Source organism: Strix uralensis, chromosome 7, assembly GCF_047716275.1.
Source record: "Strix uralensis isolate ZFMK-TIS-50842 chromosome 7, bStrUra1, whole genome shotgun sequence".
Lineage (NCBI taxonomy): Eukaryota > Metazoa > Chordata > Aves > Strigiformes > Strigidae > Strix > Strix uralensis.
The window spans coordinates 4323330-4338813 of record NC_133978.1 but is presented as its reverse complement, the minus strand read 5'-3'; the positions used below and the strand labels follow the sequence as shown (position 1 = coordinate 4338813).

Genomic DNA, 15484 nt, shown 5'->3' with positions numbered 1-15484 from the left:
GCTGCGGCCTGCGTTCAGCATCCCCAGCAGAAAACACATTTGCAAAATAAAAACCATCTAAAAAAGATTTAGGATTATAAATAGGCCATCTGTTTCTCACAAAACCTTGAGAACTGGGGGGATGAGGGTGGAGAGCGTTCTGTGAGGTCTATGTATTACTTCATCACCTGAAGTCTCATAACCAATTTGAAATTCCAGTGTCCTAAGGCACAATTATTCTGATTAATGAAGATAGTAACATTCCCATCCCCACTGCCCAAGAACAGATGTAAGAGTTGACTACTACAACTGAATAAAAGCAGCATTTGTTTATGTGGACAAACATTAAAGAAAAAAAAATGAAGGGAAGATGGGCTGTCATTGTCAGGCTGCTCTGATGCAGGCATGTGTTTGACCCAACACTGCTGAAGCATCTCATCTATACGTACGTAACTGCTGGCTCACATTTTCAAGGTTAAGAAAGAGCCAAATTACCCACCAATGCTGCAAAGGAAGACAGTTTAAAAATTGGGGCTTTTGTGGAAGTAGAAAAACAGGCTAAAACATGATGATAACCTGTTCCCCAGAGAAACACCAACCATGCCCACAGTTCTCAACAGTAGTGGTCAGGCACTCTAAAAAAGCAAGGAGTCAAATATCTGGAAATTGAGGAATACGAACTGGTTTAATTCAGCCTCCTTAGAAGGGAGCCCTCCCCTAAATCATCCCACCCTTAGCAGACTGACATTGCGAGGAGGACTCCAAGCGAACAATCACTGGCTTTCCATGCTGATCAGAGGGGCGATGGTGAAGGGAACACCACACACAACACCACTGTTAGTTGTGGCCCTGATCTGTATTTTGTCCTTTTTTTTTTTTCTGTAACACTCATTGACCTTTATATATTCTGTTCATAAAACCTTAAGGGGGTATTTTAAGGGAACTAAAAGCACGTTTGTTTTGTCCACAGATGAAACACCGGTGTAGTTGAAGACTGAACCTGTAGTGGAGTGTTAGTCAATTGTAAACTGTAGGAGATGTGTGCATTTTACACAAACTGAATACAGAAGAGACAGAGGACGAGTCTGCATCATTCCAACTCTGATAAAGTGCACGGCCTTCGGAATTCCTGTCCCCGCTCGTGCAGCCATTTATTGGATACTGCAAAGACATAAAGGTGTTTGATCACTGCACCTGGTTAGGTCGTGCTTTGATATAAGCTAAACATATGCTACTGGCCAGCTTTCAGTTAAGTGCAGGATTATCTTAATTTTCTAAAGTATTTTAATACACACACACACAAATGTGAAGTTGGTCTAATAAATCCAAGAAGGAAAAACCTTCCAGCAGTTGCAAAACTACAAAAGACTATTAAAGTAGATACAGTATTACATGTGTTTTACATACATAATAAAATATGCTACTCAATCTAATATATATAACATAATATAGAGAGATATGACATAGATATAAGCTGTAATTTCTCTATAAAGGACCTAATTTCTGGCTGCTTTCTATTCCACCACAAAGTCCAGAGGAAAAAGAAAACCAAGACAACCCACCAGCAAAGGCCCAGCCCTCCAGGTCACAGGCAGCAAGAACGTGAGGGCTACTTACCCCATTTGTTCCCAACTAGTACTGGGCAGGCCGCATGCCGTGTGCTGTAATCTCCTTCTCCGCTTGGGAAGAGATTGTACCAGAATACAGCTGTTCCCTGGAAATTGCAGTGGAAACCCTCAGCGTTTTGCTTTGTGTGATACATGCTTGTACACCAACTTACTTAAGGCAAAGGTATGTGTGTTTGTATTTCAGATGTTCCTTTTAAATTGCAGGTTCTTTTCCATATTCTAACATGGGCTTTCCTAAGGAATGAGTCTCCTATGACACATTCTGTGTCTACATAGACTTGGCTGTTAATTTTGTTTTAAACCCTGTGCCAGTTTCATTTAACTCTGACCAGTTTTAGAAAGCAAGGTAATTTACTAAAAGTCAGCAGCAGGACAGCAAAGACTGACCTTATTCATGACCATTCTGAGGGAAAAAATAATAGGAACACACAATTTCATGGAAAATTCCCTACAGACACCTCAAGACTAAACCTACTTACAGAGCTGAGTATTTTCAAAATGCGTTCTGCAGCACTGTAATGTTTTGCAAAGGCTATGCATTAGAAGCAGTTAAGGCCAAACATACCTATGCATTAACCCACAGAACATCAGAGGCCCTTGGAATCACCAGTACTACTCCAGTCCCTTCACTTAATTGTAAGTACCACGGCGCTCCCATGAACAGCGCTCTAATCTTCTTTATATAAAGTGATTTTAAAGCTTCTTTTTAAGCGTTTATACATCTGTTCTATTTTTGAGTAGGTGGAGAGAGGAGCAGTTACTCTGGATAAAAAGCCCCGCTTACCTTTTTAGGCCAAACACTGGCTCCTACTTCAGGAAAGACAGTAGCTCCCCCTGCTGACACATCGCTCATCTGAAAAGGTGGGGAAGGGCCCAGGTAAGTAGCAGGCTGATACATTCTCAAGTGTCACGTTTTAATGAAACAAAATTAGGTTACTGAACAACCTAATTTCGACCTCCCAATCGGTGAGCAAAGGCTGCGTGATTAACAGCCTTAAAAAAGGCTGAAGCCCACCCACTTTGTTCCAAGTGCGACAGCCAGCCTTGTCCCCGAACGTTACACGCTCAAATGGTTTGGCGATGAGCGTGCTATAAATACTGATGCAGATATAAAAATGAATAGACAGACAAATAATTTAAGCTGATGCTCAACTTTGAGGAAAAAAATCTCCTTAAGAACACACGGAAGAACCATTACTTACGAGTAATGTATGTATTGCCACTAAGTTAGTGGCTGCCTTCATTTGCAAGTCATTTCAGTAAAAAAACCTAATGAAATCATTCAACGGTATAGAATATGCAGTGATAGATATTTTTGGCACTAGCACATGGGAGAAATGTATCACTTACATAAAACAACCAAGTAGCAATTCTGTTGCCTGTTCCCAATTCCTTAAAAGCATCTGGCTCATCTTTCTGTGAATAAAAGCAGATTTAATAAGCATTTCATTTTGATTATTGAGAGGAGCCAATGACATACAGCTGCAGAGCCAGCAGCAAACTCATGCAGAAAAATTAATTCAATCCCTCTATTTGGGAGGAGGGGAGAATGCAATATGAGTGTATCTATTAATTTAAATAAACCAGGCATTTTAAAATTCTGTAGGACAGGGAGGGCATACGCTCAAATTGGCAATGGGTAAGAACAACTGTACTGCCTGAAAATGAGTATATAAATCCTCTTCACAGCCAGACTTAATTAAATAATTACATTCACTTATTGCCTCTTGTCCCAGGCCAAGGCAAGCACCAGCGAGGGCAGCTCTCCAGGCCCAGGTCACTGAGAACCAAGCCACAGCAGGGCTGTGCAGCAGGGCTGGCTCCAGGCCAGCCCCGAGGGCAGCTGCCAGCCCTGCTCCCCCAGGGTTGGCTCAGCTTTGGGGCCCTCAGCCCCACTCCTGCTCTGGCCTTCCTGACCCCGTGCTGGAGCTGCAGGTGCAACTAGGAGGTTTTTATCACTTGACTTACAAGAAAAACCCACTTTGACAGTTTACAATACCAACTTTTGTCACCCCTCACAGCCCACCCCCTGTAACCACCGCTGGTGTGTGCTAAAATTCGGGCAATCGTTACTCCAAGAATTAACCCATGCATTTTCAAACAAAAACAGTTAATCATTTGCAATGTTTCTGAGCATGTGCTTACAGAGCAGAGATTCTGATTAAGAGTTGGTGGCTTGGATTCACAGTGTAAGGTTAATCTGAAGGTGTTAAATCACACATATGTATGCCCAATAAATAACCAACTGAATTCAGTGGCATTATTTCCAGCAGGCTGCAATTAAAGCTGGCGTAAAAATAGGTTGGGAATTTATATATTTTTTTTTTTTTAAAAAAAGAAGGATGGGGAGATGAGAAGACCTCAGCAGGCTTTTTCCAGTTTCAGGGGTCTGCCAGCAATCAGCATGTAAACTACAGTAACAGAGCACTTCTATTTTGAAAATTTCTTCAACAGCACTTAAGACACCTGCGTCTTGGCTCTGGGGAAAGAATTTTTCTCTCCACATTGCAGTTCTCCAGGGTAAGCTGCAACGCACGATTTCCCATGCTGCCTACAAGGCCTTCCTCACAGCCCTGCAGCCCCCTTTGCCTCACTCAGCAATGCTCTGCGCTGCAGACACAGCTGGAGAGCTTCGGTGCCTGGATGCACGTTAGCTGATGCCACCATCATCTGTCACACACCAGGTTTTTATACAGTTTACCTGTATAGCCTTCAGTGATTTTAAACAAAGTGGCTTTACATGGCCAGTACCTTGGCCAGCTAGAATATTTCTAAACGTTTCCTCAGATTCAGAATAAAGCTAATGCCCTTTGATCTGTTAAGAACTATTGGTCATCTCCTTAAAATAATTTTTTAAATTATATTTTTGAAGGAAAACCTTGTTGCTCTGTAATGCCTAAAATGCTTGTCTGTTCAGCTGGTGGTTTAGAGGGCTTTCTCCACTAACATGGATTAGAAAAGTTGAAGAGCTACAAAATTTAATACGCATTAAAGAATAAAAATTATGCCACAGCCAAGAGGCCCAGGCTTCACCAGGTGACTATCTCTCCTCCATCTCTTTACTTGCCCGTGCAAAGTCAAAGTGGGGCTCATACTGTCCTCCCACTCCATAATTTGCCACCTGAAAAAGAAAAACACAGTGCTTGTGAAGCAGAAAGAGGTGGAGACAGGAAACAGGACTTACCCTTCCAAAATCAAAATGAGGCTCATACTGGCCTCCTACTCCATAGTTGGCTACCTACAGTGAAAGGAGAAGCACAAAATCTAGTAAAGCAGTATTTTATTCAGACAAGAATTTGACCATCATCTACAACCTTTCGACAGATGAACTTTAACAATCAAGCCATAGGAAACTACCAGTCTCCATCAGCTAAACTGTACTGTATGCAACAAAGTCCTTCTGGGTTTATTCACAAATAGCTCTAACTTCACCCACACTCCTCATCAGGGTAGAGCCAGATCCTGACTCTGAGCTTCAGGGTCCCAGCCCTTCAGTCTGCCTTTGCAGCTCTCCACCAGACACCAGCTCCCAGCAAAGCCACAGCTGAAACTTCCCTTCCCCAGGGTCAGCTCCTCTGTCTGCTCCTAGACATCCACCCATTTACAAGTGCCTGCTACTGTCTGATCTAATGACTCTCAGGTGATAGAACCTAACTGAAGCTTCTGAAACTCCTGAAGGCTTGGACAGCTACAGGCTCCAAAGAACCCCAAGATGTTCAGCTACAAGAGCAGCAGCACATCCAAGACTGGCGTCACAAGATGCAGTGTACTCTGGGTAAGGAATCTGGTACTTCCCCAGGGTAGAAGAATATTTTTCTTCTACAGAAACATTGCAGGTTCTATTCTCTTCAAAACAGGTCATGGTGCTTTTACATCCTTCATGTTTAAATCACTTTTTGATCTCTATGTCAATAAAGAGAATCCACTGTCCTTTTTGCTGATTGATTTTTTTTTTTTCATCTCTTCTATGTATTCATAACCCAATTTTCAACCAGATGCTTGGGCATTTTACCATCAGGAGTCTTGATGGAGTAGCAGAGTGGCACAACAGCTTTCGGGAACCACTGTCTAGGTGTCCTGCTTTCTAAGTATTAATGCTTTCTCAGAATCAGTGAAGCAGCTGTTTATTTAGAAAGCCTCAAGTATATAAAAGTGAGTACTTCCAAAATAAAATTTATTGAAGTTACATATACAGTCAATCTCTCCCACATTACAGACACACCAGACACTATTGGCCTTGCAGGACCCAGGATGGGATGGCAAATCTAAACAGCCATTCCCTCTCCCTTTCTGTGCGTATCAGTCAAGCTACACTTTTCACTATCACCACAGCAGTAAAGTTTGACCCTGCAGCAATGAAATCCAGTTTTATTAGTAAAAATAAAAAGAAATTTCACATCCATTTCAACAAACATCAGGAGTTTCAGTTATTACTCTTTCCCTCCAGCACCAGAAAGCCATTTCCTACTACAGTAAGCACTAGTCTGCAAAGACAACTTGGCTTCTTCCTCCCTGTAAAAAAAAAAAAAAACCAACTCGCTCCCCCGATGGCCTGGAATCAAACCAGCCATCAAATCAGCTGCCCCTAGGTTGAATGAGCTTTTGCAGCCACCTTGCCAGCACTACCTGAGCCAGCACGGTGCTGCATGCAAAGGTATCCAAAACGAAATGCCAGCTGACAGTCACCACCCTACTTGTCCTAATAGTTTACCTGTAGTTCTTCTGCTGTGGAGACATCGAGTCCTGTTAGGTCCTGTATCCTTGTGTTAATGCGAGATACCACAGGGCTTTCATATCCAGACAACCAAGCACTAAGTAGGTGGGAAAAAAAGAAAAATTAATAAAATATGGTAGCAAAAGGCAGTAAGCTAGCAGTACAAATGCAACATTTGGAATTACTTCGAATTGGAGGCTATTTGTTTGTACTGTTCAAGAGAGTGCTAGGATGATCAGAAATATTTCCAGGCCATTATGAAGGCCTGCATTTAATAAACATGTTTTCTAGAAAGAACACTTACAGGACGGGTTTAAGGAACCTCTACAACTAAGGGCCTTAATTCCCATGGTGGACTATGAAATGACTGAAGAAAACGCTCCAAACAGTGAAATCTGCTTCAAGTTGTTTTCTAAAAGAGGCACAAACCACTTTTGCTCTTACCCCTTTCAAACAGCTAATTTAGACCCCACATTTGATGCACTTTGAAGCAACATTTGGGAAAGGAATAGGTGAGTTAACTTGAGTTACAATCACGTAGACTCTGCGTACACTAATGTCATGCCCCTACAGGCAAGTCCTTGCACATTACTTACCTGTGCAATGCTACTAAAAATCATTACAAAAACAATTATATAATGCATAAAACTCTTTACCATTTTCCCTGTTCAACATTTTCTACCAGAACAGCCTATTACAAGTCTGGTATTTAGCACATATTTCGGGTACACCACGATTTTTAAGGAAAAAAAAACCCCAACCAACCCTACTTTTTTTTTTAAAATATAAATGTGAAAGGTCAGCCTCACAGTTCCAAAGGCATCTTCAAAATGTCTCTTACTGTAAATTAGAACTTTTCATCTAGAAATACTGCATTTAAACTAACTGGCAAACTAGTCAGCAGAGAAAGGTTTGAACCGGTAGAGCAGCAGTTCTACATGAGAATCGCTGCCTTCATCCAGACCCAGAGTGGCATTTTCTGCTCTAAGTGGTTGCTCATTCTTGAAAGCTGCATGACTGGGAAGCAGCTGTGTCACCCAGAAGCAGCCACATACCCCAAATAGCAGCGTTTGGCAGAAAAGGGCACAAGCTTAGTACAACCACAGCTCTGCGCATCCCTGCTGGACCCTGACCAGCCCTGAACACAGCCAGTTGCTTACATGGAAACACACAGCCATTTTTCATCTCTTTACAAGAAAAACATTTTGTTCTTTTTGAGAAAGGATCAATTTCATCTACCCACTGTCTTTTTTCTTTCCTTTTTTTTTTTTAAAAACCACTCATCTGCTCGCAGGATCCTTGTTTTTCTTGCTGCTTTACTCATCCTACTCTAGCCAATGCACCTTCATTTTACCTGCTCCTCATTTCCCTCTCCTGGCATGCTCCCTACCCTCCCTGATCCTCTTCTCTATTTACCTTGGCAGTCCCCTACTAGTCACTAATATGGATGAGAACACATTGATGATTTGGGCCCCATTTTTTCTCCCTTTTTGCAAGAAAATGGAGACAGCTAGTTCTATCTTTTTTCTAGCATCTGACTCAGCCTTTCGGGCTCATCAGTGGCTCCTGCTGCTTTTACAAGACTGTTGGACAGAAATACCTATGCTCAGAGCCTAGCGGGAAAGTACATGATAGCATTTCTACTCAAATGAACTTTCACATCTATACTAAATTAAGGTTGTTTAATATAGAATTTGTATTAAAAAAACAAAACAAAATACTTTGCATGGGAGGAACAGTAGCATGACGTGTGACACAAGGCACTGACACAGGTTACAGAATCTCTACGAGCATTTTTTTTTAAATGACAAATGAAGTATAGATAAAAAGTAAGATTTCTCAAGACAGACTTGCACAAACACATACACAGATTCATCCATTTCTGAACACTGTTAGTATAAGGAAGTGTTACAATACAACCTTTTTTGATTTAAGGTGGTAGGAGAACACAAAGTCTACTTATATGAAGCATTGCCCCCCAAAAAATCAGCTCTGCAGCTGCATGCTACACAGCCGTGTTGAACAAGCAATCCTAACCTCACGCTTAGTACACAAGAAAAGCCCCAACACAGCCATCAGCTTCATAGTGTAGGCTCTGGCTATCTCTGCCCAGGCTATGCATAAAGGTTTTAAGAAAAAAAAAAAAAAAGAACCCAAAGAAAGAAAAAAGCAAGCATTCTTACTATATTGGTTATTTAGATTTGCAATTAATGCTTTCACCTGGGGAATACTACATCCTTTCATGAAGGGAAAGTGCTATATGTATTTTAGAAATAAAATTAATTGCCCGAGGATACAAAGAAAGTCTATGAAAAGTGGAGGAAACCGGCAGCTGAAACCATATTCCACCAAGTGCCAGCCTGTCTGCTGGTTGCTGAGCAAAACTTAGGGGGCAGCCTGTAGTGCCGAATAGCTTCAGGGGAAGACTTGCAGCATGGTTTAACCCTGTAAGCATCACAAAATCTGCTTCCACGAGGGCAGAGCGCTCAGGAGGGCCTGTCAAACCCTGCACCGATTGTCCAGCACCAGGAGGTCTCGGTGCCTGCTGCATTTAGGATGCACAAGGGCCTTCTGTTACTGCAAGCTTTGCCCAGTGGCCTTCACAGAACATAACCATCTGTCCTGCACTGTCGTCTTTTGTTGCTAGCCTCAGCCTTGGTCCTTTGCTGACATCAAAGTAAGTATGCGCTTAGTTCAAGACCACTGACAGCAGGTGTTTCTTCACACAAAGGAATCTTTTTCCCTGCTCTTGTCTATAAAAAAAAAAAGCAAAAAAACCCCTCCCTCACCAGCAGTATATGTGCTGCAGAATTAACAGCCTCAAATTGTGCTCAAACTTTTTTTTCCATACATATAATCCAAGGTTCAGAATGATTCAGTAAATGCACACAACTCTATTCTTCAGTGTGCATTTAATTGCTCATCTGACAAGTTAATTTGCATGAACAGCATTCTGTCATATTTTTGACCAGCTGACACCTATGAGTCCACTACGAGCAGAAGACTTCCTAACAAAAAGGGACAAGCTTATTTCTGGGAAGTCGTAAGCGTGGCAGTTTTTAAGATGTGGGTGACTTTACTTACAGGAGGATTTGATATTTCTGTACTAACTACCACACCAAAACACAAAATTCCCTGACTACAAAGACATAGTATTTTTGGTGTCTCACTTGGTTTTGTAAAAAGACACCCATGAACTAGCTAATATGTTATAGAAATTGAAAGAATTCCATTAGTGTGCTGAATTCATGCTGGGGGATTGCTTTTCTTCTTCCTCACACCAAGATCTGGCTTTTAACAACTTTTATATTAATTATAAATAGCTAGCAGTAACTACATTTACTCCTCCCTCCTGTAATTCCGTATCAGGTATCTTATTGGAGATTTTTAATGGCACAATACTTATATGCAGAAATAATTTTAGACTAAGCAGCATATTAGGAAAAAAACCCAGACAACTGTCCAGAGCTACATGACAGACATGGGCTTATATGCCCAAAAGCTCATCTCCTCCAACTGCACTAGTCGGTCCAGTACCAGACATGACAAGGGCTACGTCCTGAGTCTCAGCTACACCAGCACTGCACCAGAGTATTGCAACACAGCTTAAGTCGTTGGTCACACGAAATACTGGTATTTATGTTCAAAAACTTTATAAAACATACTTAGTAGGTAAATAGTACTAGTAGAGACGCAACAGGGAGTGAATAAAAGCACAGACTGATATTTCTGAAGTGGAAACTTTAACATCATATGCTACAAGCTCCGACTGGCTGCTGGGAGGAGAGAAGGGGGGGGAAAAAAAGGCAGCTTCTTTAAAAGCAGTGTCAGAGTGGCTGAGTTTATTCTGGTACGGCACACAGCATGGCTTGATGGCGCTCCTTGAACTGCTGGCAAGGCGCCCCTTTTATACAGCCTGCCACGTACTGCACAGTGAACAGTAGTCCTCTCAAAGAGAGGAATGCTGTAATTTAGAAGTGCATTTGCTAGGAAAGAATGTTTGAAGGGGGAAAGCAATCATCTATTAAAAAAATAAAGCAAGCATTTTTTGGTTTTCAGGAGCAATGATTCATCTGGAATCCAAACCAGCTCAAACAGCTCTAACAGAAAGATATTTCTACCAGTGGTTCTGCAAGAGAAGTTCAGTGATCCAGCATTAACAACATGATTCTTCCAAAGCAGTCTGGCTTGGGGGTTTTGGTTTGGGCTTTTACCTCCCACTATAAATGTAGGTGTCAGGTTCTCTTTTAAAGTGTATATATATCCTAAACAATCTGCACAGGGAGGAATGCAAAGGCAAGGGGAAACATGAGAAGGGAAGTCCCCCTCCACCCTCAAAAAGTTGTCTTCACTAACTTCGCAATGTGCTGTGCCCATTTACTTGTATGTTTCTTTGCAATTCTAATTCCAGTTTCCAGTGAGATACGGAATTAAAAATCTTAGCTCAGTAAAATCTGCTATCAATCTGTGAGTTCCTTAGGTATTTTGGAAGGCAGTTCCAGAGTGCCACCTTTTTGAGCCGCAAACCTTAAACATTTAAGGGTCTCATTCAGCACAAGGCTCTATTCTGGGCGTGCAGCACAGTACACCAAGGAGGCAGCAGCACTTCAGAGACAGTGGCTGCCCTTACGCTTTACCAGAGAGTCCCAAGGCAAGGTACAGCACAGGGTTAATTCCAGATTAAAGCCCTAGGAGAAACAGTTATTTTGCCATGTCACAAAGCCAGTAACAAGGTGATGGCAAATGGGATCTGGCTGCACCATCAGCTGCACACATTCACAAGGGCATCAGCTTTTAATGATGGGTGTTGTCTAGTACTATTTTTTTCTGACTGCGGCATCTGCAGTAGTCTCAAGGCATAACACTTCCCACTAATGAAAAATCAAACCTCTGATTAAGAAGTTCTTTTGCTGAGGATCATATATTTAAAAAGGGGCCAATTACGCATCTTAATCTCAATTTCAATTAGTGATCTGGTCACCTTGAACTACTCTCACCCCCATGAGGGTAGCTCAAATGGATTAACAGATTACTTCAGTAAATGCCCCAGAGTGTCAGAGGACAAACCCCAAGACTGAATAAATGCTTTAAAATACACAGTCACAGATAACCAAGATAGGTAAGACATGGAGAGACTTTAAAATTAAAAACAAAAAAATGAAAGCTAAATGCAACACATGTCAAACAAGGAGACCTATGTTCCTAAAGTCATTCTGGAGGGGGCCTGTAGAGGTAGTTTTAAGGAGCAATCGACAATTTCTAAGGGACTCCCACTACCTGCATGCGCTCTGATGAGTAAGTAGACCTGCATATGCTGCTGAAGGTGCAAGGCAGTTTTCAATGTATAAAAATAAGTTTTCAACTTGCCACTACTTGTAACAAGTGTGGCTTTAAGGATCAGACTTCAGCTACAATGGTTTTCTAGTTCCATGAGAGTTATCATTCCTGAATTCAATCAACTTATGATCCAGTATTCTGAAGCACTTTTACCTTTTTAAAGACATTCATAGCTGAATAAAAACCCGTAACCTACTAGACATTCTACTTCCAGTTTTTTTGTTTAAAGAAGCTGAAAGAACACTAGTTTTCTATTAAAGAAGCAACTACTTTCAATCATGTAAACAAAGACATTCTTTAAAATTACCGACAAGCTTTAATTTGCACTATTCCCATGAATTACAGCAGCTCATCTGTACCTAGCTTTAAGCAGCAAACACCAAAGTTTCGTGGTAGAAGGCAGCCTTTTCCACTGCTTGTTAGTGGCAGCAGAACTCCGCACGGTGCTAATATTTTAGTACGTTAGTTGCAGTAGACAAGCCATGCTAAGCAAAAGAGGGCACTCCCGTCTTGGCTACCACTAACATTTAGAACTATTTTCTATTTCAGCAGCCCGCTTGCTTTGTTATATGACAGCTCAGCTTGCTTTAGGCAATTCTCTTTCTTCTAAAAAGAGACTAAGAATAGAAAAGTTATGCAAAATCCTTATTTGCCCCACATTTAGAGATGAAGCAGTACAGTCCCAGAACGGACTTCCTCGGCCTGGGTATACCTCTGGAAGACGTTCCCCTTACCTCTTAGAGACTCTGTAATGTGCTGTGGTCAGTTTCCCAGTCTCAGGGTCATGAACAGTAGCACGGCTCAGCTACAAAAAGAGAAAGGACAAGGGCTTACCCACCTAGTAGGCTGCTTTTTTTGCCAAGCCACAGGTGTTTGAAAGGGTTCCGATTGGTCTGGATGGTATGCAATGCTCTTAAATTAGCAATATTAGAAGGGCAACAGAAGCTGTAGCTGCCATGTCCAAATCAAAACAAATTGGTTGGAAAAATTTGGTTAGATTGTCCTTTCACTTTTTTCCTCCTTTCTTCTTTTTTCCTTTTTTTTTTTTTGTTTTAAACTAAAGACTTTCTGCAAGTAATTTATGATGCTGAGTTTCACAGACCATTCCTCTTCACCCAGAAGTTTAACTCCTTTCAGAATTTTGGCTTAACGCTGATGGAATGCACAGCCAACCTTTAATCACCACTACTAAAACCTGGGGCAGGGGGGCAGGCAGGGGGCAGGTGGTTTCTTTTAGAGCCAGCCAATTTTGGAAAACATTGGCTAGATTCAAGACTTGTAGTACTTAATAGACAAGCTGGAAAGAACCAAGAACCCAGTGAAAATGAGCTTGTGTTCTGCCAGATTTGTGTCAGTGGGAGGTAAAATAGCCCAGAGCGGAGTACAGGATTATCTCAGACAATGAAATGCTGTGTGACTAACAAACGTGTGTTTTGCACACCACTCCAGCTGTCACACACATTAAGGACCTGAAGCATCTCTTACACATGTAAAGGCACTTCAAGTGGTCTGCTAGATTTTACAAGGGAGGATGATTTTTGGTTGGAAAGAAGAGCAAGGGGAAAGGAATAAGGAAAAAAAAAAAATCCAGATTCTACTGAAGGTTTTGTAGCCTCACATGTTTTTTACACTGATTGTAGAGACCTGCTTCTTGTACAGATCATCATTTGAGAACACACGCTGAGAAGGTGACCAAAAAAAGAAAAACAAGAAATCAAAATACGCCCCCGGAACTTCTAGCTGAAGGAAAAGACTGAGAAACTCAGCAGTAACAGCCTGTTACAGATCTGCATGTAATAAAGCGGTGGACTACAAAGCCAAAGTTGTCTTTTTAGACCACCTCTTTTTTCCCCATAATGAGCAGAATCTACACACTCATTACAGGCCCAAAACATCTGGCATAGAGCTCTCTTACCTTTTGCTAATTCTGTAATGTGCCGTCTCCAAGGCTCCTGTTATGGGGTTTGAAATGGTGGCTCGCCTCAGCTGTGAAGCGAACCATCAGAATAGTTGCATTACAAAGCACATACTGCATCACAGCAATCCGACCATTCAGAAGCCTATGGGGAAATGTCACACAAGCAACCACCACACAAGCCACCCAGTCACCTTTCGTGGTGGTTTTTCTTTTATGGAGAGGGTGGAAATTCATAAAGCAGTGATGGGGAAGGAAGGGGAGTCTCCAATTTTACTAAAAAGATAGTTTTTTCCACTTTTTTTGGTTTGTTTTTTTTTAAACAGAGCATTAGAGAAGATCAAGTTTTCCAGGAAGCAATGTTTCCATTTCTGCAGCAAGAAGAATAGTTGTCTGAATAAAGTAAACTAGAAGCTTTAATTTCCTTCATAGTGCAACAACTTCTGGAAGTGGTGCAGTATTATGGCATGTGTACAATTGGTCCTTTGTTAGCACTCTGTCCTGCGCATGTCAGACGAGTTTTACAGTTAAATTGAATCCAGGCAACGTTGTGATCTTCTATAAGCAGAAGAGGTAAAACCCTACCTCTGATTCTTTCTATACCAAGAGCAGCACTGAACTCAAACTTTTAACACTGACTGCTAACACAACCAATTGCTTAGTCCATGCACACATTTACGTTGTATTCCTAAATTACACCGAGTGAGAAGTCTTGATTCAAGGCCTTCCTTTCCCTTTGCCATTTACTTAACACCATCCCATCTATGTTAATACTCTGATTCAGAGGCTTATGTGCGCCCTTTAATTTTGTTCAAGTACTATCAGACACTCTCCATCGTTCATAACTGGAAAGGTTGAGTTGCAGAGCACAAATTTTAGAAGAGGCACAAAATGGCATACCAAGTCCCAAACAATTATTAGTAGTATTTTTCTACTGTTAAAATAAACTAAGTAAATTGAAGCCTCTCCATGTCTACTAACAAGAAAAGGTACTGGGAACTCTTAATATGCTGCCCCTCCTCTCATCCCAGGCAGACGCATGTAAGAATCAAGGCACAAACTATAATTCCAGCCAAGACTCCCAAAGCTGAATAATAAGGCTTCATCCTGCCAGCTTATGCTGCCAGCACAGCAGAAGGCTGGGCACCGATCAGACAGTGCTGCCTCCCGAGAGGCAGCGAAGGTAACATCCCGAGCATCAGGAATGAGGAGATGACCTTTCCGTTTCAAAAAATACAATCCTTGTTACTGAGCCCTGCAAGGCCTTGGCTGTAGGAAATAGGTGGAATGCTAACCACACACAGATGCTTCTACGTTAATGAACTATGAATCTGCAAGTCTTTACCATGAGCCAAACATCTGATAGGAAAACAATTATCTCAGCGAGTTCAGAAGTTAAAATCACCATGTTCACAGGTTTTTCTTTTCAGTGCTGAGATTTATTTCTATGCCATAAAGCAATTCAGTCATATTCACAGACGAAATGCCAGAGCTTTTGCAGCAGCAAAGGGGCTTAATCATCTACAGACAAATAACTAGGGCTCTGATCTTGAGACCTGCAGCAAGGCTGGCTGACAGAAGAGCAGGAAGAGATGTTTTACAGGTAAGTGAAGAGAATTGTTTGTACTTTTTGCTTAGAGTTCAGAATGTTACCTCAGAAATATAATGCATCAGCCTTTAGGAAGTTTTAAAATCACCTTCAGACTACCTAGTACTCAGTGCTGTGGCCAAGGACAGTCTCATCCTCGATGTGCCTGTGTATAACTCACAGCTGGTTTACTTTGCAGCAGACCAAGCTAACAGTTTGTCCTATACTTAATGCACTTATCCCCCTAATCTCCATTTGCTCAGCCCTCTCTGGACAAAAAAACATTTAGGCTAAAAACAAAGAAAAAAAAAAAAGCAGAAAAA

At 41.5% G+C, this 15484-nt stretch overlaps 1 protein-coding gene across 4 annotated transcripts in view; it reads right to left on the bottom strand.

Moving 5' to 3' along the window:
* Nucleotides 1-637: 637 nt before the first annotated feature.
* Nucleotides 638-15484, bottom strand: part of P4HA1 (prolyl 4-hydroxylase subunit alpha 1) — a 33938-nt gene continuing 19091 nt past the window's right edge. Inside the window, exons 9-15 of one of the 4 annotated variants that reach the window (XM_074874181.1) lie at nt 13574-13644; nt 6319-6418; nt 4792-4845; nt 2958-3023; nt 2392-2460; nt 1597-1693; nt 638-1140 (exon numbers count right to left, since the gene is read on the bottom strand). In XM_074874181.1, coding sequence (XP_074730282.1) covers nt 1070-1140; nt 1597-1693; nt 2392-2460; nt 2958-3023; nt 4792-4845; nt 6319-6418; nt 13574-13644 — 528 coding nt within the window. In that variant the 3' untranslated portion in view covers nt 638-1069. Of the gene's footprint in view, nt 1141-1596; nt 1694-2391; nt 2461-2957; nt 3024-4670; nt 4729-4791; nt 4846-6318; nt 6419-12392; nt 12464-13573; nt 13645-15484 lie in introns of all 4 variants that reach the window. The other 3 variants (XM_074874182.1, XM_074874179.1, XM_074874180.1) reach the window with 3 other exon arrangements.